Genomic DNA, 27,233 nt, shown 5'->3' with positions numbered 1-27,233 from the left:
CTTCTTATTTGTATTTGTCTCTTTGTGGTCTCCTGGGATCTGAATTTAGATCTTGAACTGGAGGGAATGAGAAGGGGAGCAGATGTGGCATAAGAAGAGGTGACATTCCCTGGAAAGGTGAATATGTCTTAGGTGAAGTCATTATGGGGCCTTTAGGCAAGGCACTACGTGCCTCATCAACAAGGTTGACACGTGCTGCCTAGGCTAACGTTGAAGCTGTGTGTATTTTGGAATATCAGAGTATACTAATTCACCCAGATCCCTTCACTTGTATCTACTATTTTTCTCAAGTGCCTCTTTTCAAATGATGCCTTGAAGTTTACATAAAACATTTAGCAGACTGTGAATTCAACTTATTTTGTAATCTACCAAACTGCAGTAATCCAGTGATGGAGAATTTGCAGGATCTGACTCTGTTTTGGATACCTATATTAGAGATGCAACATTTAGAGATAAAATATTGTATTCATGCAGTCCTGAAAGTGTCCTGGTTCTTTGATTTTTCTTTGATCTGAGAATATAAATCCTTAGCTTTTCATTTTCTTCCAGTAAGCTCTCCAGTGCCATAAAAAACACCCAGGGCAACCTTCTGTAATCCATCCAGCAATGGAGAATTGATTTGGTAGATTTTACCTTTCTGTGTCCTTACCTGGACCTTGAACCAGGATTTAAAACCATTAATATATTGAGCTGATCATGTTTCTTCTTCAATTCTACCTGTGCACTTAGAAATTAATCCACCAACTCATCACATTTCTCTTGTTCATTAAAATGTTGTAAGGTAGTAAACACTTGGGCTCTCAATGCCTTGCCTTCTACAGCATTGACTTACTGCTTTCTTCAAATGATAACTTCAGTTTCTGTTTGGGCAGATCACAGAATGAATTCCAGTAGGCCAGGCGTAAGGTGTCTTACTTTTGGAACCACTTATGGAATAAATAATTAGAGCTTAATTATTTAATTAAGGTAGATAGAAGTAAGGGTTCCATTATGGAACATGAACCAGTATGAATTAAGAATAATAGATTTATCATAGACTGTAGACCTGACACAGTTATGGATCCAGCCAGGGAAAAGAAGATTCGAAAGGGGGTGTAGAGTCTCAGAAGAGTCAGCAAATAATTAATTGGGAAGCAGATCACATCTAGCTGCTTAAGAGGTGCTACAAATATAAGCTGGTGGTGAAGCTTGTGCAAGTGGGTCACGTCCCTGCTTCTGCAGACAAGGGTTGGGTAACATGCTTGGAGCCACTTTTAGTCATCATGGACATCAGTTGGGAAGAAGAGTTCAGTAGAACAGAATAGGAAGAGGTCAAGCTGGAACTCATTGGCACACTTGCATCTGTCTTCACATCAAATGCAGTAAGTTTCAGAGAGTAATGATTGTTCTCCATCTCTACCTCCCAAATAACATACAAGCTCCTCTATTGGCAGAACTATAAAAGGAACATAGAATAAGACTCATTAACCAAGTTGACATTAGAACAACCCAGCACAAAAATTGTAGTTGTTTTAATGAGGGGGGTCATTCCAGGTACCTAATATGCCTTGTGGATAGAAATAGAACATAGAGTGTGGAATATTGTATTGTTGTTCAATATATTTGCCACCATTCCTTGGGGGAACTTATTTCCTTTCCAGACTGATATCAGGTTTAGACACACTGAATTTCAGTTGACAAGGCTATATCATAATTTTTAAAAATATGATACTTACAGTGTTCCATCTCTATAATTACGTTTATCTTTACATGTAGACTCTTTTTTTATTGAAGTATAATTGACACATAACATTATGGTTGTTTTAGGTATACAACATAATGATTTGAAACTTATATACACTGCAAAATGATCACCACAATAAGTCTAGTTACCATTTGTCATCATGCAAAGTTACAAAAAATTATTTTTCTCATGATAACTTTTTAAGATTTACTCTAACAGCTATCAAATATGCAATACAATATTATCGGGTATAGTCATCATGCAGTACATTGCATTGCCATGACACATTTTATAACTGCAAGTTTGTGCCTCTTGACCCTCTTCATCCATTTTGCCCGCCTCTAAATCCACTCCCCTCTGGCAACCACCAACCTGTTCTCTGTATCTATGAGTTTTGTTTTATTTCTTCATTTGTTTTGTTTTTTAGCTTCCACATATAAGTGAAATTATATGGTATTTTTGTCTTTCTTTGTCTGACTTATTTCACTCAGCATAATACCCTCAAGCTTCATCCATGTTGTCACATATGTCAAGATTTCATTTTTTTTTTTTTGGCTTGATTTCTCCTTCATTCTTGAAAGTTATTTTCACTGTGTACAGAATTCTGGGTTGACTGTTTTTTTCTTTCAACAGTGGGAAAATGTTGCACTGTTTCCTTCTGGCTTCCACTGTGTTTGAAGAGAAGTCTTCTGTTATTAGAATTATTTTTCCTTAAAGGTAAAGTGTTATTTATCACTTGCTGCTTTCACAATTTATTCTTTATTATTAGTTTTTGGAGGTTTAATTATGATGTGTCTTAGAATACATTTATTTTGGCTTTTTTTATTCAGGCTTTTCTTTGCCTCTTGAATCTATAAGTTTGTGCTTGTGACCAAATTTTGGGAAATTTCAGACTTTGTTTTAATACTTTTTCAGCCCCACACTCTTTCTCATTTTTGTGGGGTTTTTTAATTGAGATACAATTGAGGTACCATTGACGAATGAGGTGCAATTGACATACAAAAAGCAGCATGCATTTTTTGTGTACCACTTGATTAGTTTTGATATAAATATTCATCCACAAAAACATCATGACTTTATATGTCATAAACATATCCATCACCTCAAAAAGTTTTCTCTCACTTTCTATCATCATCATCATTATTGCAATAAGAACACAACATAAGATCTACTTTCTTAGGAAAATTTTAAGCATACAATACAATATTATTAACTGTAGGCATTATGCTGACTTCATAAAATGAGTTTGGAAGTGTTTTCTCGTCTTCGTTGTTTTGCATGAGTTTTGGAAGGTTTGGCATTAACTCTTCTTTAAATCTTTGGTATAATTTGCCAGTGAAGCCTTTCACTCTTGGACTTCTCTTTCTTGGAGGTTTTGGATTACTGATTCAGTCTTCTTACTCCCTATTAATGTGTTCAAGTTTTCCATTTCCTCATCATTCATTCTTGGTAGGTTGTTTGTTTCTAGGAATTCACCCTTTTCTTCTAGGTGATCCAGTTTGTTGGCATATAATTGTTCATAGTAGTCTTTTATGATCGTTTTTATTTTTGTGCTACCATTTGTAATGAAATTTTTCATTTACAATTATTTTTTGAGTCTTTTCTTTTTTCTTTAGTCTAGCTAAAGTTTTGTCAATTGTGTTTACCTTTTAAAAAAATCAACACTAAGTTTCATTGGTCCTTCCTATTGTTTCTCCATTCTCTATTTCATTTATTTCTACTCTAATATTTACTATTTTCTTCCTTTTGTTAACTTTGGACGTGGTTTGTTCTTCTATTCTAGTTTCTTAAGGTATAAGTTTAGGCTGTTTATTGGCGATCTTTCTTCTTTTTTAATGTACGCATTTATTGCTATTAATTTCCTTCCTGGAACTGCTCTTGCTGCCTCCCATAAATTTTGCTATGTTGTGTTTTCATTTTCATTTCTCTCAAGTTACTTTCTTATTTCCCTTTGATTTCTTCTTTGACCAACGTGTTGTTTTGTGTTGAGTTTTAATACTTCTTTATATATTCTGGATAGTAGACTCTTATCAGATATATGATTGGCAAATATTTTCTCCCATTATGTGGATTGCCTTTTGATTGTCTTGATAGTGTCTTTTAGTGCACAATAATGGTTAATTTTGATGAAGTCCAATTATCTATTACTTCTTTTGTTTTTTTAATTCCTTGTGATGACTAAGAAACCATAGACGAAGATCAGGAAGGTTATCTCTACACTTTCTTCTAAGAGTTTTATAGTTTTAGCTATCATATTATCTATGGTGAATTAATTTTTGAGGAAGAGGTGCAAATTCATTTTTTTTTTGCATGTGGCCGTCCACTTGTTGCAGCACCGTTTGTTGAAGAGACTGATGTTTCCTCATTGAATAGTCTTGGCATCCTTGTCAAGAATCAATTGAATATGAATATTTGGGTATATTTATGGGTCCTCATCTCTATTCTATTGGTCTACATCTCTCTCCTTTTGCCAGTCCCACTTTGTTTTTGATTACTGAAGCTTAATGGTAAGCTTTGAAACCAGGAACTGTGTGTTCTCCAACTTTGTTCCTCTTTTTCAGTATTATTTTGACTACTCAAGACACCTTGCAATTCCATATGATTTTTTATGATCACTTTTCCATTTCTTCAAGACAAGGCCTCTGTGCATTTGAAAGGGATTGTAGTGAATCTAGAGGTCACTTTGGGGGAGTGTTGCCATTTAACAATGTTAAGTCCTCAATCACAATTCTGCCTTTGACTTCACTTACTGTTTGTGTTGAGCGTGAGACATACAAAAGTGTACAGTGTTTTTAGATGTTTCTGAGCATCAGTCTTTCCCTGGACCATCTGTGGCTTTTTATATTTTGTAATATGTGTGGAAGCCTGTCAAAGCCCTCACTCCACAAACTCAGCATTTCCTGCTTTCATTGTATCTATTGCTTGTCTCAACTGTTATCTTTTGTCGCCAGCTGCAGCAGCTTGTTAATTTGCTTTTCAAACTTTTGAAAAACATCTTCATTGTAGTCACTTCCCAACCACGAGAGAGTTCTGTGTTAGGCAAGTCAAATACCAGCCTCTTAATTTCATTCCCTGGACTACTGCAAGACACGTCACATCACAAACACCATTCCTTGGAAACAGGCTTTATTGTCCTTTCTCCAAAATCAGGAATCCACAATGGGAATGCAGACAGACACTTCCCTGAACCTGCTGGACCAAGGTGGGTGATTAGGGAGGTGCAACTGAAATTGTCTGAAGGCTCTCCTATCATGTTTAATTTACCTTTTTCCTGGTTAAGAGGTTTTTGGTTTCTGCAAACGTTTGAGTATCTTCCAGAGTACCCATGAGGTTGACTCTAATTATGTTTTTTGTGAATTTTGCTGTGTTTCCAGTAAGTTACTGTCCTTCAAGGTCTACTACTCTATGAATTTTGCTAATCAATGATTTTTTTTTTTAAAGATTTTATTTATTTATTTTTTCCCCCCAAATCCCCAGTAGATAGTTGTATGTCATAGCTGCACATTCTTCTAGTTGCTGTACGTGGGACGCGGCCTCAGCGTGGCCGGAGAAGCGGTGTGTCAGTGCGCGCCCGGGATCCGAACCCGGGCTGCCAGCAGCAGAGCGCACGCACTTAACCACTAAGCCACGGGGCCGGCCCTAATCAATGATTTTTAAAATGACACTTTATTATTTTTCTGCCCCTGACATGTGCTCATTCATTCCCCATTATTCTCTTGACACTTCTGCTGTGCTCCTCCCACCCTGCTCCTTTTTCTGTGATTTTTGTAATAGCAATACTTCATTCTTCACACTGTCCCAGATGACCTTCACATAGGGAGAGCTTGATCCTGCACATTCCCTGCCGTAAAACCTGCACTGATGCTCCACCAATTTAATAATGAAGATCAATCCTGTAGCCTAAATCTATGCATCTCTGTTATCTGGCTGCTGCCTATCAGCCCAGGATCATGTTTCCATTTTCATTCTTTGCTCCTGATTGTTGTACAGATAGTATGAACTAATTGAAATGTTTTAAATAGCTCTTTCTAGTTAATTAATCCCCACCTTTACTCCCTGATGCCTTTTCCTCACATCTCCAGCTTCGAGGTTCAGGACAATGATAAGCATGTCTGTGTAGCCTTCACTCATCTCCCCTGGAAGAGTTGACTATGTTTGTATCCTCTTCATCAGATTTCAGTGCCACGTAAGGTTGTTGCATTCATTTATTCTTATGTCTCTTACCCTGTTTAAACTGTGAGTTCCTTAAGAGAAGGAACAATATCTTACACTTTTCTTCATCCTCAGGACATACTTTAGTGCTTACCATATAGTAATTGCTGCATAATCATTTGCAAAATGCCCCCAAAATCAAATGGTTGGGTGATATTAAACAGGTATTGCCTACTGTGGAGAAAGGAGAAACAGAGAAAAAGGAGAAATTCTGTTGGGGCCGGGGGTGGAAGGGAGGGAGTTCCATGATTGTGAGCCAAAACTAGAGAATAGATATTGAAGAAAGAAGATATTTAGGATATCCAGAAACTCTCTTTCAAATCAGGGTGTGGACAATTATTATGAGATATTCTGACATAATAGTGAGGGCATCTAAAGAGATGTGACGTCCTCCTGGGATATAGAAGTTTAATGGGGTAAGAGATGATCGTGGAATGCCAAAGTTCTTTCCCAAGACCAAAATTGGGACAAATTTTCTTTTTTTCCTCCTAGCTCCAGAGAAGTAAGTCCCTCAAGAGGAAGAGAGAAAAAAGAGTATTTCATTAATGAGGCTCATGGGAACTCAGCCCCTAAAGCCACAGAAACTCTAAATGCTTATGCGACATCCACTACAGTATACTCTTCTAAACTCCGGTGATAGGAAAACACTAGTGTGCCTTTCAGAGCCTTCGTGAGTGGGACCATCTACCTGCCCTTCCTGGGGCCATAACTTCCATCATCATGAATCATCTATGGAAGAAACTGGATCAATGACTTCAGGGTGTTCTGTGATAACATCTGGGCCACAGCATCTTCAGAAGTGCTGAGGAAATGTGTCATGGTGTGAGGGATCCCTTTTATTGGCAGTTACTTTTGGGACATCAACAAAGGCAATAAGTTATGGAGAATTTAATGATACCAAGTCCTGCCAATACAAACTTTGATTCTGGAAGGAAACCCTGGATACACTGAAATATCTTTCTCTGATCTGTCTTTTCTGGTGTTTGTGCTTAATTATGGGGTATTCATCCCTAAATAGCATTTTCCCTTCTTTCCTTGTTTTTCTTTTTCTCATTGTTGGGAATGTCTGTTTATCCTTATTCAACAATTTGTTCTTGCTGTCATTCAACAAACTTTTTTCTTCAGCAATTAAAGTAGAGTAGGCACTAAAATTTTTCTGGAAATAAAGAAATGACTGACAGATTGTTTATTCTCTCCAAGTATTTCTTGTCTAAACATGAAGGGAGATGTAAAAAGGAATTAATGTAATATCCTGAGGTGACATTGAAATCTCGTGAAGAGGATCCAAAGAAGTTGACTGTTCAATGAGATGTTAGTGAAGGCTTCACAAACTAGCTTATAATCGTGCCTAACTTTGAGGGAGGTGTTGGAGCTCTTCCAGGTGGTCAAGGGTTATGAGCACTCCAGGAAGAGCCAGCAAGGGAGGAAATTTAGGGCTAAATTAAACTCTAATCTGTGTTTATAAAATTACAACAATTTCTTGCTATCTGGCCAGTAACCATTAGCAGGGTGTGCAAAATAAAGTAACATGAGCCTGGCCAGACAGGCAACACTCAAGTTAACAAAGAATCTTATATTTTGGCTACAGGATTGAAATTTAATTCTGAAATTAGTCCAGAGTATGTGCAGGTTTTATGTCAGGGGACAGCCATGATCAGGTCTGCTCTGTGTAAAAGTTACCCAGGTCAATACGAGGAACAAACTATTGCTGTTTTCAAAGTATGAGAGAGATGTTGAGGGGTGGAACTAGCATATGGATACTGGGAATGGCAGGAGGGGAATGGGTGTTTGTAGGATGAAAAATAATGTATCCAAAAATTCAGACTGATTTTTCATTAATTAGTGAATTTTTTCTAGAAACAATGCCAGATATATTATATTCATTATTTTATATAAATATTTCAAAAACTACAAACTTGATATTATCTTATTTTATGGATGAAGAATGTGACTGCACCAGTGGTAAAGCTTGTAAAAGGCATACAACGGAGTCTGGAGACATGTTCAGAGCCCATTGTTTCCAAGGATTTTGCATTTCAAACTAATATTTTAATTTTCAATGAACTTTATTTTTTGAACAGTTGTACATTTCCAAAAAATTGCTATGATAGTACAAAGAGTTTGCCTAAATTCCATTCCCAGTTTCTGCTATTATTAACACGTCCTATCCATTATCCTACATTACATTTCTTCCTCATTTCTGTTTAGTCTCCAGTGGCCATGACAGTTTCTAAGGCTTTCATCATTTTTGAAGAACTTGATAGTTTTAGGTAGTACTGGTCAGGTGTTTGGTAAAATATCCTTCAATTTGGATTTCTCTCTTTTTTTTTAATGAGTAGATTTGGATTATGAATTTTTGACAAGAAGACCAGAGAAGTAAGTTGCCATTTTCATCTCATCACATCAAGGGCACATGCTCTCAGCATGACTTACTCCCGTTCATGTTGATCACCTGGCTGAGAGAGTGTTAGTCAAATTTCTCCACTGCAAAGTTCCTCTTTCCTCTTCTTTTCATACTGTATCTGTTGTAGGGATTTTTGTATGTGCAGCCTTTATATATTCACACATCTATAAACATATCTATACACAACCCTCTGTATCTATGTTAAGTGAAAGTAAGCTCATACTGGTGTCCCAACTCAATTTATTACCACATTGATCATTCTGGCCTCTTCCCTTTGCTTATCTGTAAACTCTCACTCCAAAAATGATAATCTCGTTCCCATCACTCACTATCCATTTACTTATTGGTTCAGTTTCAGTAGGCAGGTATAGAAGTATCAGCATTGTTAATAATACCCCTGGGATACAACATTATCAACTACAGTACAGTACTTCCGTACAATTTCTTTCATCTTCAGTTTTGCAGACACCACTTATTTCCCAAATTACATATTTCTGCACCTTTTCACATACCACCTTCATTGAGATTTTTTTTCCTGCATTTGTAACACAGCTAGACTGTTTTTTTGCACATTTTGCATCCAATTATGGAATTCCTTCAGTCACCTAAATGATTGTTTTGTTTGCATAGATTGTTTCACTCTCCATGCTGTAAACTTCAATGTGTTTTGATAAATGCCTGATGTCTTGTATCCCCATTTATAGCATTATGCAGAATAATTTTGCTGCACCAAAAAATCCCCTGTGCTTCATCTATTCAACTCTCCTTCCTCTTCCACCAAGACCATGGCTACCACTGACATTTTTATTGTAGCTATACAGTTGCCTTTTCTAGAAAGACATGTGATTCATGTTATACAATATAGCCTCTTCAAATTGCTTCTTTCACTTAGAAATACACTCTTACTATACATTCATGTCTTTTATGACTAGATAGTTTATTTTTATCTCTGATTAATAATCCATTTTATAGACGCACCACACCTGTTTCTCCACTCACCTAGTGAAGAACATCTCAGTCGCTTTCAGTGCTTAGAAATTATAAATAACTCTACTAGACATATTAGTGCACAGGTTTTTTGTGAACCTGTTTTCAAATTAGTTGGGTAAATATCTAGGAGTGCAATTGCTGGATTGTATGGTAAGACCATGTTTATCTTTGTAAGAAAATGCCAAACTGTCTTCTAATATGGCTGTAACATTTTGCATTTCCATAGGAATGAATGAGAATTTATATTGCCTCACATCCTCATCTGAAGTTGGTATTGTCAGTATTCTGGATTTATTAGTTCTAATAGATTTGTAGAAGTATCTCATTGTGGTTTTACTTTGAAATTCCCAAATGATGTGTGATGATGAGAACATAGGCTCAGAGTGTATATCTTTTTTGGTGAGGGGTAGGTTCATAATTTTTACCCACATTTCAAGAAGGCTGCTTATTTTATCTTTTTATTGTTGACTTTTATGAATTCTTTGTATATTTCGGATACATGTCCTTTATCAGATATGTGTTTTGCAAATATTGTCTCTCAGTCTGTGATTTGTCTTTTGATTCATCAATTTTTGTGTTTCACAGAGCAGAAGTTTTTAATTCAATAAAGTCTAACATCAATTTTTTTCTTACATGGATTATGTTTTCAGTTTTTTGTGTGTGTGTGAGGAAGATCAGCCCTGAGCTAACATCTGTTGCCAATCCTCCTCTTTTTGCTGAGGAAGACTGGCCCTGGGCCAAAATCCATGCCCATCTTCCTCCACTTTATATGGGATGCCACCACAGCATGGCCTGACAGGCGGTGCCTAGGTGCACGCCCGGGATCCGAACCTGTGAACCCGGGGCCACCAAAGCAGAAGGCGTGCACTTAACCACTGTGCCACTGGGCCAGCCTTTCAGTTTATTTTTAAAAACATAGTTCCACACTCAAGGCCACATAGATTTGGTTGTATACGTATATTTTAGAAGTTTTATTGTTTTGCATTTTATATTTAGGTCTGATCCATTTTTATAAATTTTGTGAAAGGTGTAAAGTCTGTGTCTAAGTTCATTTGTTATAAGGAGCTTTATTGAAATACAATTTATATACAAAGAACCCCACATATTTAATAAATAGTATTTGATGAGTTTTTTTCCCACACCAATTGATATGATTACATGAATTTCTCATTTAGCCTGTGATGTGGTGGATCACATTGATTTGATTTTAGGATGCTGAAACAGACTTGCATACCTCTAATAAATTCCTCTTTGTCCTGTTGTATGATTTTTTTTACATTGTTGGATTCAATTTGCTAATATTTCATTTACGACTTTCCATCCACATTTATGAGAATTGTTGTTCTCTAGTTTTCCCTACTTTTAGTCTCTTTATCTCATTTTGCTTTTAGGGTGATTCCAGCCTCATTGAATGAGGTGGAAAGTGTTTTCTCTGATTCTATTTTGTGGCACAGATTGTTAAGAATTGGTACCATTTCTTTCTTAAATGTTTGGAAGAATTCACTAGCATATCACTAGCAAAATATACTTAACAAAATTTACAATTTTGACCATTCCTAAGTATGAAATTCACTGGCATAAAGTACATTCACATTTTTGTGAAACTACCACCACTGTCTTTCTCCAGAATTTTTATTAATTATTAATGTCTCATATAAGTAGAACCATGCAAATTTCTTTTTTGTGCCTGTGTGTCTGGATTACTTCATTTAGCATATGTCTTCAAGGATCACCCATGTTGTGGCAAGTATCACAATTTCACTCATTTTTAAGGCTGAATAATGTTTCATTTATGTATATACCACATTTTGTTACTCTATTAATCCATTGGGGAGATTCGGACATTTTTACTATTGTGAAGAATGCTGTTATGAATGTTGGTGTACAAATATCTGATTGAATCCCTGCTTTCAATTCTCTTGGGTATGTACCTAGGATTGGAAATGCCAGGTCATAAGTTAATTCTGTGCATAAATTTTCAGGAACAGCCATACTGTTCTCCACAGGGGCTGCACTATTTTGTATTCTCAGCAATGTACAGAGGTTCCAATTTCTCCACATCCTAGCCAACAGTTGTTATTTTCTGTTGCTTTTTCCTTAAATAATATCAATTTAATGGGTATTGAGAGGTATAGAATTATGGTGCTGATTTTCATTTCTTTAATGACTAATGATTTTGAGCATCATTTCATGTACTTATTGGCTATTTGTAGAAGAATAGAAATTTCTTCTTTGGAGAAATGTCTGTTCAAGTCTTTTGCCCATTTTTTAATCTGTTTATTTATTTTTTGGTTAAGTTGTAATAGTTTTGTATATATTCTAAGTATTAATCACTGATCAGATATATGATTTGCAAATTTTTCTCCCCATTCTATGGGTTGCCTTTTCACACTCTTGATTGTGCATTTGATGTACAAAAATTTTAATTTTCATGTAGTCCAGTTTATTAATATTTTTGGTATTGTCTGTGCTTTTGGTGTCATTGTCAAAGATATCATTGTCAAATTCAATGTCACAAGGTTTTCTTGCTATGTTTTCTTCTAAAAGTAATATAATTTTAGATCTTATGTTAAGTTCTTTGATCTATTTTCAGTTATTTTTTGTGTATGGTATAATGAAAGAGTCCAACTTCATGCTTTTCCATCCAACTTTCCTAGCACCATTTGTTGAATGCTGTCATTTCTATATTGAATATTTTTGGCATCCTTGCCAAAAATCATTTTTACATATATGCATATATATGTTACTTTCTGGGCTCTCCATTATGTTCTACTGGTTTATATGTCTGTCTTTATGACAGTAAAACATTGATTTTATTACTGTACATTTGTAGTATGTTTTGAAACCAGGAAGTGTGAGTCCTCCAACTTTGTTCCTCCTTTTCAAAATTATTTCAGCTATCATGGGTCCCTTGAAATTCCACATGAATTTTAGAATGGGTTTTTCTAATTCTGCAAAATAGATGTTGGTATTTTGATAGAAATTGCATTGAATCTATAGACGACTTTTTGTAGTATTGTCATCTTAACAATTTAAAATTTTCCAAACCATGAACATGGGGTATTGTTCTCTTTATTTATATCTTCTTTAATTTCTTACAGAAACGTTTCATAGTTTCAAGTGCACAAATATTGGTTAATTTTATTCTTAAATAATTATTCTATGATGCTATTTTACATGGAATTATTCTCTTAATTTTCTTTATGAATTGTTCATTCCTAGTGTGTAGAAAATCAATTGATTTCTGTGTGTTGATTTTGTATTCTGCAAATTTGCCAAATTTGTTTATTAATTCTAACAGTTTTTCTTTTTTGGAGTCTTATGTTGTTGTTGTTGTTTTAAATAAGATAATGTCCTCTCTGAACAGAAATCATTTTATTTCGTCCTTTTTAATTTTGATGCTTTTATTTCTTTTTCTTGCCTAACTTCTGTGTTTAGAATATGCAATATCATTTTGAATAGAAGTTGTGAAAGAAGACATGCTTTTCTTGGTCCTGATCTCAGGGGAGACTTTTAGCCTTTCGTCATTGAATACGATGTTAGTGGTAAGTTTTCATATGTGGCTTATATTATGTTGAGGAAGTTTCCTTCAATTCCTACTTTATTGAATGTTTTTATTATGACATTATGCTGAATTTTCTCATGTTCTTTTTCTGTAACAGTTGAATTGATCATAGTTTTTGCCTTTCATTTTGTTAATACGATGTATTACACAAATGATTTTCATGAGTTAAACCAACTTTGCACTCCAGGAATGAATTCCACTTGGTCATGGTGTATAATCTGATATACCTTGAATAAAAGGCTCCTAAATTCAATTAGCTAGTATTTGGTCATAAATTTTTGCATCCGTAGTCCTAAGGAGTATTATTCTGTACTTTTCTTTTCTTGCACTGTCTCTATCTTGCTTTGGTGTCAGTGTAATATTGGCTTCATGAAATAAATTAGGAAATATTTCCTCTTCTTGAATCTTTTGGAAGAATTTGAGAAGGATCTGTGTGAATTCTTCCAATTATGTGTATTTTTTGTGATCCTTAATCCATGATTACCTCCTTGGAATGCCTGAATTACAAAACTCAATTCTCCTAGGAGAGAGATCTCTTTGGTTCATTTGGTATCATGTTCTCTGCTGCCTAAATCAGCTATGATTTAGGTGAAGGGTACACAATACCACAATCATGGGTCTATCTCTTCATTTAGCCTTGTGTTTGTGTGTATGTATGTGTGTGTGTCTGTGTGCATAGGGACTAGGGAAGTTATCAATGAAGTATACACAGGTAAATAGTTTATAGTAAGCTGACGCTGTGTTACGTAGAATTTAGACCAACTGGAAATTGAGAAAGAGAGAGAGAATTGTGGAGGGAGGAATTATATTCCATGTGTATACATTACATAAATATATGCTGTTGTAGATATCATATATAATATAATATATACATCTATAAACAGCAGCTGAAACGTAGTATCCAATATGTTATGTTTCCACAACAGCAGGAGGTTTTGATCTCCTTTTCTCTCTATTACCTTACTTCCAAAATCTACTGTTGTGCTACCCACTCCACTCTCAGCATTCTCCTTGATGTTGTCTGATGGTTTGGGGTAAGATCTTCTCTCAGTATCTTTGTACAGGCTATTTCTCTGCCCTAAATGTTTGTGCAAACTTATCTGCTTGGTTCCTACATCTACTGCCTGCAGTTTGTCCACTGAAAGTCCCCTTATCAGAGATGATGATACAATGGAAAGTTTTTCTATGATTACCTTGTCCTGTATTAATTTACTTAATAGTAATAACCATCACTTGAAACATCATTTACTGATTTATTAATATTCTATTGCCAAGCTGACATATTCTAGAATAAATCTCGTTAAGATCAAACTTATTTAAAGTTAACATCACTGCTTTTCCCAAAGTTTTCAACAACACTGGGCACAAAAATAATGATTAGAATATTTGTTTAATGAACAAAAAATGTCATTTTCCTAAAAGTGGGAAAACTTTGCCTTGGGAAATGTTTGGAATAGGAGCCAGGATGGATAGTCAGCTTCATCCACGTGGAAGACATGGACCATTTGGGAGTCCTTGAAACTTTCATCTACATGTGCTAAATCTGCAGACAATATGTAAAAATTAATTAAAGTTGTTGAAAACAGTAATCACAGCATTTCTCTTAATTTTTTGATCACTACTTTTCCCTAAATTTGCAATGCTCTCGTCTCTGGTCCAGCAGTTTCATCAGTCACTTGGAATGAAGAAATCAAATTTGTGTTCAGAATTTGTCCTCCTGGGACTCTCAGCAGAGGGAAAGCTACAGCCACTGCTCTTTGTCTGTTCCTCTCCATGTGTCTAGTCACCTTCTTTGGGAACTCTGATTATTTTGCCCATTATCACTGACTCCCACCTCCACACTCCCATGTACTTCTTCATTTCCAACCTGTCTTCTGCAGATATCTGTTTCACCTCCATCACCATCCCCAAAATGTAGCTGAACATCCAGACATAGAGCAAAGTCATAACCTATAAAGCCTGCCTCAGCCAGATGTGTTTTTCCTTGCCTTTTGGAGGACTTGATGACTTCCTCTTGACAGTGATGGCTTATGATCCGTTTGTGGCCACCTGTCACCTATTGCAGTACGTGGTCGTCATGAACCCCAAGCTCTGCGGTATCCTGCTTCTGGCATCCTGGTTTTAGAGTGCTCTGCAGTCTTTGTTACAGGGCTTAATGATTTTGCACCTGTCTTTTTGTAGAGTCAGAAACCCCTCACTTTTTCTGTGAATTCAATCAGGTGGTCCCCCTTGCCTGACACCTTCCTCAATGATCTAGTGATGAATTTTGTAATTGGACTTGCGGGTGTTATTTCACTCACTGGTATTCTTTTCTTCTCCTCTAAGATTGTTACCTCTGTTTTGAGAATTTCATCAGCTTGGGGCAAATATAAATCATTTTCCACATGTGGGTCTCACCTCTCAGCTGTTTCTTTTTCCTATGGTACAGTCCGTGGAGCGCATCTTAGTTCTGCCGCCACAGAAACTTCCAGGGCAGGTGCAGTAGCCTCCATGATGTACTGTGGTCACCCCCATGCTGAGCCCTTTTATCTACAGCCTTAGAAACAAGGACATAAAACAAGCCCTAAAATAACTCTTCAGCTAAGAAACATTCTCTATGTACAGGATACTTTGCCATGGAATTATGGAGTTGGTCTGGACTAATACATCTCAAACCCTGGAAGACTTAAATCATGATACTTTAATGTGTTTGTAGAAAGATAATCGGCAATGTATCTTTTTCATAGTTCAATCTCTTATCACATGTTATAAACACCTGTTCTTTGTTAATTCCTGTAATTTTCTCTTTGACCTCTCTTACTGTATTCTCTGGGTTCAGTATAGACAGGAGAATGCACTGTATAAATTTTCTGCCGTAAAATATTTAATACAGGGAATAGGGTACTTATAAAATTTTAGGAAGGGCTTGGTATATGATAGTGTATTGCTGTCTTTGCCAAATGAAAACAACTGCTTCTTGGATTATATCTCTTTGGAGAGAAATTATTTGTCACATCAAAAACTGTGTGGCAGGAATAAAGGTTTATGTTAACTGCACCAGAAAAATTTCATATGTGGAACTGCAGTCATGATATAATTAAGTTTACAATAACCTTCTTCTGTTCCCCAATATCTAAGTTTCTTCTGCACAGCAGAAATCTTAACTGGAGATTTAATAGAAATTATAATCTCTGATCTTTCAAACATTTATGTTGTTGCTAATGTCCCTGATTGCCCATCGATGTGTATTGCTGATTTTCTTTTAACATTTTGAGAGTGCCACTTTCAGGATAGAATCCCTGGCAGTTTCTACCACAATAGTTCTCATCCACAGATCGTGAAAGCAACGTGCATATTATGTCAATTGCCAGCTGTGTGTTTTCCAGGTATGCCTCCAGATGTCCCTGTACATATCCGTGTATCTCCATCACAAGTAATGCAGAGGATGCTTTGTATTCTTCGTCATAGAGTAAGGCACAGGGTTCATTCATCACCTGGCCGTCAAACTATCACTCTGATTTGTAAACCACAGCTGCATGTATTGAACTTTGTTGTCTGATTTTTAAGCAATGGGTGCATAAGGGTTTTTCCTCTTAAGCAGTTTCCAATTTTCAAAAAGTTGATCTAGATACTTCTTTTTCCCAGCTCACACTTTTTAGGGTAAAAGGCCACAGTTCCTTTCTAACACTAATATTCGGGGAAATAGTTAACCAGCTTTTGCTGAAAAAAATGGAAAAAAGAGAATGAGGGAAAGAAGAAAGGAAGAGAAGGAAGGAAGGAAAGAAGAAAGAAGAAATGAGGAAACAAAGTAGATAATGATGGAGAGAGGGAAGAAAGAATTAATACAAGATGGTAAGAGAAAAAAGAGAAGGATGGAAAAGTACTTATATGTAGCATTTCCAATTTATTTGATATGAATACTCTCTTCATGGTCTATGTCAATGTGACATTACTGCCAATGTAACATTACTAAGCAAGGAGGGAGTGGGGCAGAGACATTCGCAACAGGGCCTCATAAGACGTTCTGAGTCAGCTTCATTATAGCCTGCCTTTAGGTGAGATTATGAGGAAAGTACAGAGCATAAATCTGTGGCAATTTTTCAGTCTTACTCAAGAGTACCTGTCCTTATCATTATAGAATTTGGGTATGTGAACAGTCTCAGGCCTGAGAATCAAGAGAGAGATTGTAATCTTCATTTTGGTGACACAGGTCAAACCTCTTTTTACCAGAACTAGAGGATGTTTTGGGTTATACAGATTGAGGAGACCTAAAAAGGTGCCCATATTTTTTATTCACGGAAATTCCATGACTAATGTGCTCTTTCCAAAGATCCTTGTGGTTCAATCTATTTGGATGAAGATGCTGGCCCTGCCGCCTATTTCATTAACTGTGAATGACGTGCCTCTGATTGTGGAGCGATTCCTCATAGCCATCGTCACTGCAGGATGCCACAATCCCCACTGAGCTCAGGAAGCACCTTTTCAATTTTAGCGTCTCTCGCTTTAGGTCTATGATACAAGAAAAGCCTTGACAAAGCTCCCTGGGTGCTGTTGCACTCCTCACAAGGGCATTTCTCAATCTGTTCATGAACATAATGGCCTCTGAGCCCTGTCTGAGGGGATCCCTGGGGTGAGTGACTGTTCACACATGATAAATGCATCACAGCGTCCCAGACTCCTTGTGTGTTTAATTCCTTGCTCTACACTATCACATTTTTATATCACTTAACTTCTTTTAGAACAGATCACTGTTGAATCTAAGCTTCAGGAAATTGACTGAAAAACAATTTTAAATATGCTCCTTTGCCAAACCTGTGTGTGGATTCCAGAATTCTAATAATGCACCCATCATTATATTTGGTTTACTCTGAAGTTCTTTTTTTGTTTGTTTGTGAGGAAGACCAGCCCTGAGCTAACATCCAATGCCAATCCTCCTCTTTTTTGCTGAAGAAGACTGGCCCTGGGCTAACATCCGTGCCCATCTTCCTCTACTTTATATGGGACGCCACCACAGCATGGCCTGCCAAGAGGTGCATTGGTGCGTGCCAGGGATCCAAACCGGCAAACCCCGGGCCGCCACAGCGGAGCGCACGCACTTAACCACTTGCACCGTTGGGCCAGCCCCTGAAGTTCTTTTAGTGAACTAATTGAGAAAAAAATTTAAATATTCTCATTTGCCTAAGGTGACAATAGACCTAGAGTTTTTGATAAAGCACCCCATCAATATATTTGGTTTACTCTAAAATTTCTTTCCTTATTTCACGGAATAGGACCAGTAGAATGCATTCTCACAAGTATTGTCCAACTTTTTATAACAAAATTCCAAAACATATGGCAATCATTTTGATACCTTAGTCTCCTCTTATTCATACTATGTGTTTTTCCCTCTATGGTCTCCTGGGATTTGACTTTCTATTTTGATCTGGAGGCAATTAGAAGGGGAGCTGATGGGGCATGAGAAGAGTTGACATCCCCTTGCAATGTGAACTTCTCTTAAGTCATTAAGACTTAAGACAAGGTGCTACGTGCCTCATCAGCGAGGTTGACATGTGCTGCCAAGGCTAGCATTGAAGCTGTGTGTAGTTTGGGGAATGAGAGTACTCTAATTTACCCAGAGCCTTGCACTTGTGTGTGTTTTTTCAAGTGCCTCTTTTGAAATGATGCCTTGAATTTTACTTAAGAGAATGAGCAGGCTGTGAATTCAACTTGTTTTGTAACCCATCAACATGCAGTAATCCAGTAATGGAGAAATTGTGAGAGCTGACTCTGTTTTGGATACCTACATTAGAGGTGCAACTTCAAGAGATAAGAGATTCAATTCATGCAGTCCTGAAAATGTCCTTGTTGTTCTTTGATCTGAAAATTTAAAATCCTCAGCTTTTCATTTTCTTCCTGTAAGCTCTCCAGTGCCGTACGAATCACACACGACACTCCTCTGCAGTCCCTCCAGCAACAGGACATTTATTTGGTAAATTTTAGCTTTCTGTGTCTTTACTTGGAGCTTGAACTGGAAATTACAACCATTCAAAAACTGAGATGATCATGTTTCTTCCTCACTTTTACCTGCGCACTTTGAAAGCAATCCACTAACACATCATATTAGTTATGTTTACTTAAATGCTGTAAGATAGCTAACACAGGCTCTCAAAGCCTTGCCTTCTACAGCATTGACTTACTGCTTTCTTCAAGTGGTCACCTCAGTTATCATTTAACCATCAGTTAACCTGTTTCCATTTGGCCAGATCACAGAATGAATTCTAGTTTGCCAGGCTTAAGTTGTCTTTCTTTGGAATCACTTCTTGAATAAATAGTTAGAAGTTAGGGTTCAATCATGGAACACAATGGAATACAGTCAGCCATCTCCCTGACCCCCATTGATCCAGGGTGGAGGATTAGAGAGGTGTAACTTAAATTTTCCTAAGGCTCTCCTCCCACGTTTAGTTCAACTTTAACCTAGTTAAGAATTTTCTTGGTTGCTGCAAACATTTGAGTCTCCTCCTGAGTTCCAATAAGGTTGATTCTGATTATATTTTCAGCCAGTTTTGTTGTGTTTCTGGTAAATGACTCCCCACCAATGTCTCCTACACTATAATTTTTGCTATTCTACAATTTTTTAAAATAATTTTTAATTTTTCTTTTGTCCCTGACATGTGCCAATTCATTCCCTGTCATTCCATCCACACTTTTCCTGTGGTCCTCCAGTCTTCTTCATTTTCCTATGGCTTTCATAGTAGCAATACTTTATTCTTCATGTTGACCCAGGACAACCTTTATATAGAGAAAGCTTGATCCTGGACATCCCCTGCCGTAAAACCTGCACTGACCCTCCACCAATTTAGTAATTAATATCAGTCATATAGCCTAAATATATGCATCTCTGTTATCTGGCTTCTGCCTATCAGACCAGGGTCATGTTTCAATTCACATCCTTTGCTTCTGATTGTTGGTCAGATAGTATGAACTATTCGAAATATTTTCAGTAGACCTGACAATTTAATTAATCCCCACATTTCTCCCTGATGCCTCTTCCTGGAGAGCTCTTACTCATATCTCCACATTCAAGGCTCAATATAATAATACACATGTCTGTGTACCCTTCACTAATCTTCCCTGGAAGCATTGACTGTGTTTGCCTCCTCTTCATCAGATTTCAGTGCCATCTCAAGTTATTGCATCACTTATTTTTGTGTCTCACCTTGTGTAGCCTGTGAGCTCCTTTAGAGTAGAAACAATTTCTTACACTTTTCTTCATCCTTAGGACATAGTTTAGTGCCTACCATATAGTAATTGCAATATAAATATTTGTAAAATGCCTGAAAAGGCAAGTGGTTGAGTGATGTTAAACAGATATTGCGTACAATGAAGGAGAAAAGAGAAACATGGAAAAAGGTGGAATGCTATTGAGAGAGGATGTTCTATGACTATGAACCAAAGCTAGAGGATATAGATTGGAGAAAGAAGATATTATATGGTATCTAGACATAATAGTGAGAACATCTAAGGAGAGGTGACCTCCTCCTAGGATAAAGGAGTTTAATGGGATAATAAATGATCAAGGAATATCAAAGATGTTTTTCAAGACCAAAATTGGAACAAATTTGCATTCTATTTTTTTCTCCTAGCTCCAGAGAGTAAGTCTCTTAAGGGGAAGAGAGACAAAAGAGTATTTCATTAATACAACTCATGGGACTTCAGCCCCTAAAGCCACAGAAACTGTAAGTGCTTGTTACACCCACTACAGGCTATTCTCCTAATCTCAGATGGTAATAAAACCCGACTGTGTCTTCCAGAACCTACGTGAGTGACCTGATCTCTCTTCCCTTCCTGGTGACATAACTTGCATCATCATCAATTAACAATGGAAGAAACTGGATCATTTATCCTAGACTGTGCCCTGTGAACATCTAGGTGAGACATTTCATGTTCCTAAGGGTGGAGAGAGTGTGGTACAGAGTGAGGGACCCCTTTTATTGGTAGTTACTTTCAGGTCATCAACATGGATAATAAGTTAAAGAGAGTTAAATAATGCGAAGTCCTGCCAATTAAAGACCTAGATCCTGGAGGGACTTTCTAGAGACACAAAAACATCTTCTTTCTCTGACCTGTCTCCTTTGGTTTTGGTGCTTCATCATGGGCTCCCTGTATTTCAATTGCATTTTTCTTAATTTTATTGCTTGTCCTTACTTCCCCATTATTGAGAGTGTTTGGAAATAAAGAAATGACTAAGATATTCTGGAAATAAAGAAATGACTAAGATACTGTTTATTCTCTGAAGGTACTCACTGTGTAAACATGGCAAGAGCTGTAAAAATAAATAAATGCAATATCCTGAGGTGACATTGAAATCTGGTGAAGAGGATCAGAAGAAGTTGACTCTTCAATGGGAGGTTAGTGAAGGCTTCACAGACAAGCCTATAGTTGTACTGAACCTTAAAGGAAGTGTTGGAACTCTTCCAGGTGGACAAGGGGTATGAAACCTCCAGGATGATACAGCAGAGGAGGAATGTGGGGTTAAGCTATAAGGTGTGTTTATGAAATTACAAATATTTCTTAATATCTGACCAACAGTCTGATGCAGGGGATGCAAAGAGAAACATAAGCTTGGCCAGGTAGGCAGGAGTCAGATTAACAAAGAACTTTATATTTTGGCCACAAAATTGATATTTAATTCTAAAATTAGTGGCGAGTAAATGCAAGTTTTACATAAGGGCATGGCCATAATTAGGGCAGGCCTGTGGAAAATTCACTAGAGCCAATGTGAGGACCAGATCACTGCTGTGAAAATGTGAGATGATGAGGGATGGACATAGCTCAGAGGTAGTAGGGGTAGGATGAGAGAAACAGGTCTGTGAGGGATAGAAAAACAAAATGTATCCAAAAATGTGTTTTTTACTACTAGAAAAAATATTAGGCACTTTCTACTTATTATTTTATTTAAATCTTTCAAAAGCTTTATGCAGTCGGCATCATGATACTGTTTCATGGCTGGAGCAGGTGAGATTCACAGCAGTAATGTTGCCTGTCCGAGGTGCACAGTGGGATCTGGAGTCACCGTCAGAGCTTAGCACTTCCAAGGCCTTTCAATTTACTAATACTTTACATTTTCAATAAACCTCTTTTTTAAACAGGTGTGCATTTACAGAAATGATGCTAAGATAACGCAGATAGTTCTCATAAGCCCCATTCCCAGCTTCTACTATTGCTGACATTTCCCACCCTGGGTTCTCCATTAAGTCTTCATTTCCCTGTTACCTCTCTTGGCTGTGACAGTTTCTGACTTTCATTGTTTCTGCAGGCCTTCATAGTTTTGAGGAGTATTGGTCAGGTGTTTTGTTTGGTAAAATGTTCTTTGATTTGAATTTGTCTGATGTTTTTCTCGTGATTAGACTGGGATTATGCATTTGCAGCAGGAAGACCAGAGAGGTAAATTGTCATTTTCATCACGTCATAGGAAAGATACACACTGTGAACATGAGTCATCACTGTTGATGTTGGTCAGTTGGCTGAGATAGAGTTTGCCAGGTTTCTTAGCTGTAGCGTTGCACTCTAATTTCCCTCCCTCACTGTGCTGTTTTCAGTCCACATTTCAGGAATGGAGAGTTATCCTCCACCTTTTTGAGAGTGGAATATCTACATGAATTATTGGGATTCTTCTGTACAGGAGACATTTTTCTTCTTGTTTGTTTATTTATACAGTCTTTTATTTATACTGTTGCATTCATTGGTATTTACTATATTCTTTGTCTTGTAATCCAATACTACTTTCTTTGTTGCTTATTGTTCCAACTGTGGCCACCAACAGCTCCTTCAATTAGCAGATGTGTGTCTTTGGCATACTCCCATCATTCTTGGACTTTTTGAGGAGGGATCACTTCATTACTTTCTTAGACTACAAGATGCTACGGACTCACTTTCTTACATTTCCTGCCCCAGTCCTGGAATCAGTCATTTCTCCAAGGAGCCCTGTTACCTCTTACTGGAACTTGGTGTTAGAATCAAGATCTGGGTTCTGGGTATATTTGTTGCTCCCAGGGCCTCTAGACCCTCTCAACTAACATGGCAAAGAAACATGTCTGTATACTAACCTGTGTGTATGCAGATATCTATAAAAGTATCTATGTGTAACCATCTGTATCTGTGTTAAGCTAAAATAAGTTCATGCTCATATCTTAACCCTAATGTATTATCACACAGGTCATTCTAGACTCCTCCCCTTGTTTATCTTTAAAGTCCCACTCCAGAAGTGATAACCCTGCTTCCACCATCCACCATCTGTTTAATTAATTGTTCAATTTCAGTATATAGGTATAAGAGTATTACCATTGTTAACAATATCCTCTAGGATGCAACTTTATCGACTCTAGTACCGTGCTTCTATACAGTTTCATTTGCCTTTATTTTTGCAGACTCTATCCAATTCCAAAGGCACTTTCCCCCCACCCTCTTCATTTAGGTTGTTTTATACGTCTGCAATACAACTGGAATGTTTTTTTCACATTCTGAATTCTGTTAGGGATTCTCTCATCTCCCTAACTGATTTTTTCAGTTTGCGTACATCTTTTTCACTCTCCATGCTGTAAAATTCAACGTGTTATGCCCACAAATGCTGTGTGTCATGTATCCACATTTACATTATCACGCAGAATAATTTCACTGCACTAAAATTTTCCCTGTGTTTCATCTCTCCAACCCTCCTTCTCTACCACTGTACACTGTACACTGTACACTGTACTTCTCTGTACACTGGCCTTTTTCTGAATGACCTATAATTGGCATTATACAGAATGTAGCTTTTTCAGACTGGCTTACTTCACTCAGATATAAGCTTTTAAGATTCATCCATGACTTTTGTAGATTTATAGTTTATTTTTAAATCTGTGAATAATAATCCATTTTATAGATGTACCACATTTTCTCCCCCCTTCACCCTTCACCTGTTTAAGGACGTCTTGATTTCTTCCAGTGTTTGGAGATTATGAATGAAGCTACTATAGACATTTACATGTGAGTTTTTTTGGTGAATATTAGTTTTGAAATTAATTAAAAATACCTAGAATTGCAATTGCTGGATTGTATGGTAAGAATGTGTTTAACTTTATATGAAACTGCCAAGCTGTCTTCTAATATGGTTGTACCACTTTGCATTCCCACTAGCAATGGATGAGAGTTTGTATCGCCTCACATTTGTATTGTCCCACAACTGTTGCATTTTAAGAGATTTTAAAATATTTTTGATCCAAGTTCTATATCAGATATGTGTTTTTCAAATATTGACTGCTAGTATCTGACCTGTCTTTTGGTTCTGCCACAGTGTCTTTCACAGAGCAGGAGATTTCAATTTCATAAACTTCAACCTATCAATTTTTCATGTGTGGATCATGTTTTTGGTGTTGAAGGTAAAAATGTATCTCCTAACTCAAGGCCACCTAGTTTTCTCCTACATTTTTTTCCCAGGTATTTTACACTTTGTAGTTTATACTTTGGTCTAAGATCCCTTGGATTTAATTTTTGAAAAAGGTATAAAGAATGTGTCTAAGTTCATTTTTATTTTTTTATATGAACATCCAATTGTTCCTGCACTAGTTTTTGAAAAGACTATCTTTTCTCCATTGAAATGCCTTGGGATCTTTGTCAATGATCCGTTTACTGTATAAGTGGGTCTATTTTGCTCTATCTTTTCTGTTCCACTGATATATATTTCTATTCTTTCAACAAGCCTTATAGTGAGTCTTGAAATTGGGCAGGGTGAGCCCAATTTCTTTCATTATTGTGTTGCCAACTCTAGGCCTTTTGCTTTTTCATGTAAACTTTAGAATCACTTTGTAAATCTCTAATTGAGTAGACTTCAAGGTTTTCATTGGGATTGCATTGAATATATAGATCAAGTTTGAAATAATTGACATCTTAACTCTATTTAGTCTTCCATTTAATCAACGTGGGATAGCATCTCTTTTATTTAGCTCCTTTTAGATTTCTTTCCTCAGAGTTTAAAAGTTTTCTGCATATAGATCTTGTACATTTTTTGTTAGATTTCTATCTAGGTATATAATTTTTTGAGGGGGTGTTATTTTAAATGAGAATATTTTTATACATTTCTCATCCCAACTTGTTTTTGTGGGCATATAGGAAGCATCTGAATTTTGTATAATTACCTGTATCCTGTGACCTTGCTATACTGGTTTTAAAGAGTCATTTGCCTGGATATTTAGGATTCTCCATACAGAGATTCGTGTCATTTGTGAACAAAGATGATTTTATTTCTTCCTTCTAAATCTGAATTTATTTTCTTTTTTTGTCTTACTATACTAGCTAGGATATCCAGTTCAATGTAGTTTAGGAGTGGTGAGATAAGACATCCTTGTCTTGTTCCCATTCTTAAGAATAAAACGTCCTGTTTCCCCCTAATATGGTGTTAGGTTTAGGATATATGTCGATGTACTTTATCAAGTTGAGGAGGTTCCCCTCTAGTTCTACTTTGCTGAGAGTTTGTATCATGTATTGGTGTTGGATTTTCTTAAATGCATTTTTTCTGTCCAATTTATAAGATGATATGAATTTTCTTCCTTAGCCTATAATGTGACAGATAACAGTGATTTAATTTTGGAATTCTGAAGCAACCATGCATTCCTGGAATAAATCCCACTTGTTCAGGGTGTATGATTTTCATTACACTGTTGGATTCAACTTGCCAATATTTTGTCAAAGATTTTACACTTACATTCATGAGAACTATGTTCTTCAGTTTTCCTTTATTTTAATCGTTTTATCTGTTTTTGCTTTTAGCGTATTTCTAGCCTCATAGAATGAGTTAGGAAATGTTTCTGTTGCTTTTATATTCTGGAAGAGATTGTCAAGGATTGGTATCATTTTTTCCTTAAATATTTGGAAGAAATTACTGTCATGTCACTAATGTTTTTTATTGTGGTAATATATATGTAATATAAAATTTACCATTATAACCATTTTTATGGGTACAGTTCACTGGCACATGTGCTAAAGGCACTACATCTGAAAAATATGTAAGAATTAATCAATTAAATGTGTTTAAAACACAAATCACAACACTTGTCTTAATTTCTTGATTGTTGCTTGAGGCTAAACTTGCAATGTTCTTGTCTCTGTTCCAGCAGTTTCGTCAGTAACATGGAACAACGAAATCAAACCTCTTTTTCAGAATTTGTCCTCCTGGGACTCTCAGAAGGGACAGAACTGCAGCCCTTGGTCTTTTGGCTGTTCCTGTCCATGTACCTGGTCACCCTCATTGGGAACTCGCTCATTGTCTTGGTTATTATCACTGATTCACACCTGCACATCCCCATGTACTTCTTCCTCTCAAACCTGTCCTTTTCTGATATCTGTTTAACCTCCACCACCATCCCAAAGATGCTGTTGAACATGCAGACACAGAGCAAAGTCATAGCCTATGAAGCCTGCCTCAGCCAGATGTACTTTTTCATGCTTTTTGGAGCATTAGACAACTTTCTCCTGACAGTGATGGCCTATGATCGGTTTGTAGCCATCTGTCACCCCCTCCACTACACAGTCATCATGAACCCCAAGTCTTGTGGCATCCTGCTTCTGGCATCCTGGTTATTGAGTGTTCTGGAGTCTTTGTTACAGGGCTTAATGATTTTGCGCCTGTCTTTTTGTACGGAGTCAGAAATCCCTCACTTTTTCTGTGAATTCATTCAGGTGGTCCCCCTTGCTTGTTCTGACACCTTCCTCAATGATCTAGTGATGAATTTTACAAGTGGACTTCTGGGTTTTATTTCACTCACTGGTATCTTTTTCTCTTACTCTAGAATTGTTATCTCCGTTTTCAGAATTTCATCAGCTGGGGGCAAGTATAAAGCATTTTCCACTTGTGGGTCTCACCTCTCAGTTGTCTCCTTGTTCTATGGTACAGGCCTTGGGGTGTATCTTAGTTCCACTGCCACACAAAACTCCAGGGCAAGTGTCATGGCTTCAGTGACATATACTGTGGTCACACCCATGCTGAACCCTTTTATCTACAGTTTTAAAAACAAGGATATAAAGCAGGCCCTAAAAAAATTCTTCAGCTGAGAAACATTCTCTACATACAAGATCCTGTTTCAGAATTGGTCGTTCATCATAAAGGCTTGAAATCCTGGAAGAACCAAGTCATGGTACTTTTCTCAACTTGCAGAAAGATATCAGCATTTATATCATTTCCATGGTGCATTCTCTTAGTTTTTCATGCTTAAAAACTATTTCTTGGGGAATGACGTCAGCTTCATGGCGGAGTGAGCTTTCCCGTGAATTCATCCCCTGACAAGATACAACAAAAGGAACAGTCACAGACCAACAACGGAATCTCAGACAGTGAAAAGCTAGAGCGG

The 27,233-nt window shown here is 36.9% G+C and overlaps 1 protein-coding gene and 1 pseudogene across 1 annotated transcript; both read left to right on the top strand.

The window, feature by feature from the left end:
- Positions 1-14,533: 14,533 nt before the first annotated feature.
- On the top strand, positions 14,534-15,466 carry LOC106799974 (olfactory receptor 7A10-like; annotated as a pseudogene).
- Positions 15,467-26,016: 10,550 nt separating this feature from the next.
- On the top strand, positions 26,017-26,937 carry LOC101400496 (olfactory receptor 7C1-like). The gene has a single exon (XM_014797635.1). The coding sequence runs from the start codon at positions 26,017-26,019 to the stop codon at positions 26,935-26,937; it is 921 nt and encodes a 306-aa protein (XP_014653121.1).
- The last annotated feature ends 296 nt before the right edge of the window (positions 26,938-27,233 follow it).

Source organism: Ceratotherium simum, chromosome 39 (genome assembly GCF_057802395.1).
Source record: "Ceratotherium simum simum isolate JZ-2026a chromosome 39, ASM5780239v1, whole genome shotgun sequence".
NCBI classification, from domain to species: Eukaryota; Metazoa; Chordata; class Mammalia; order Perissodactyla; family Rhinocerotidae; genus Ceratotherium; species Ceratotherium simum.
This window is presented reverse-complemented; position numbering and strand designations above follow the sequence as displayed.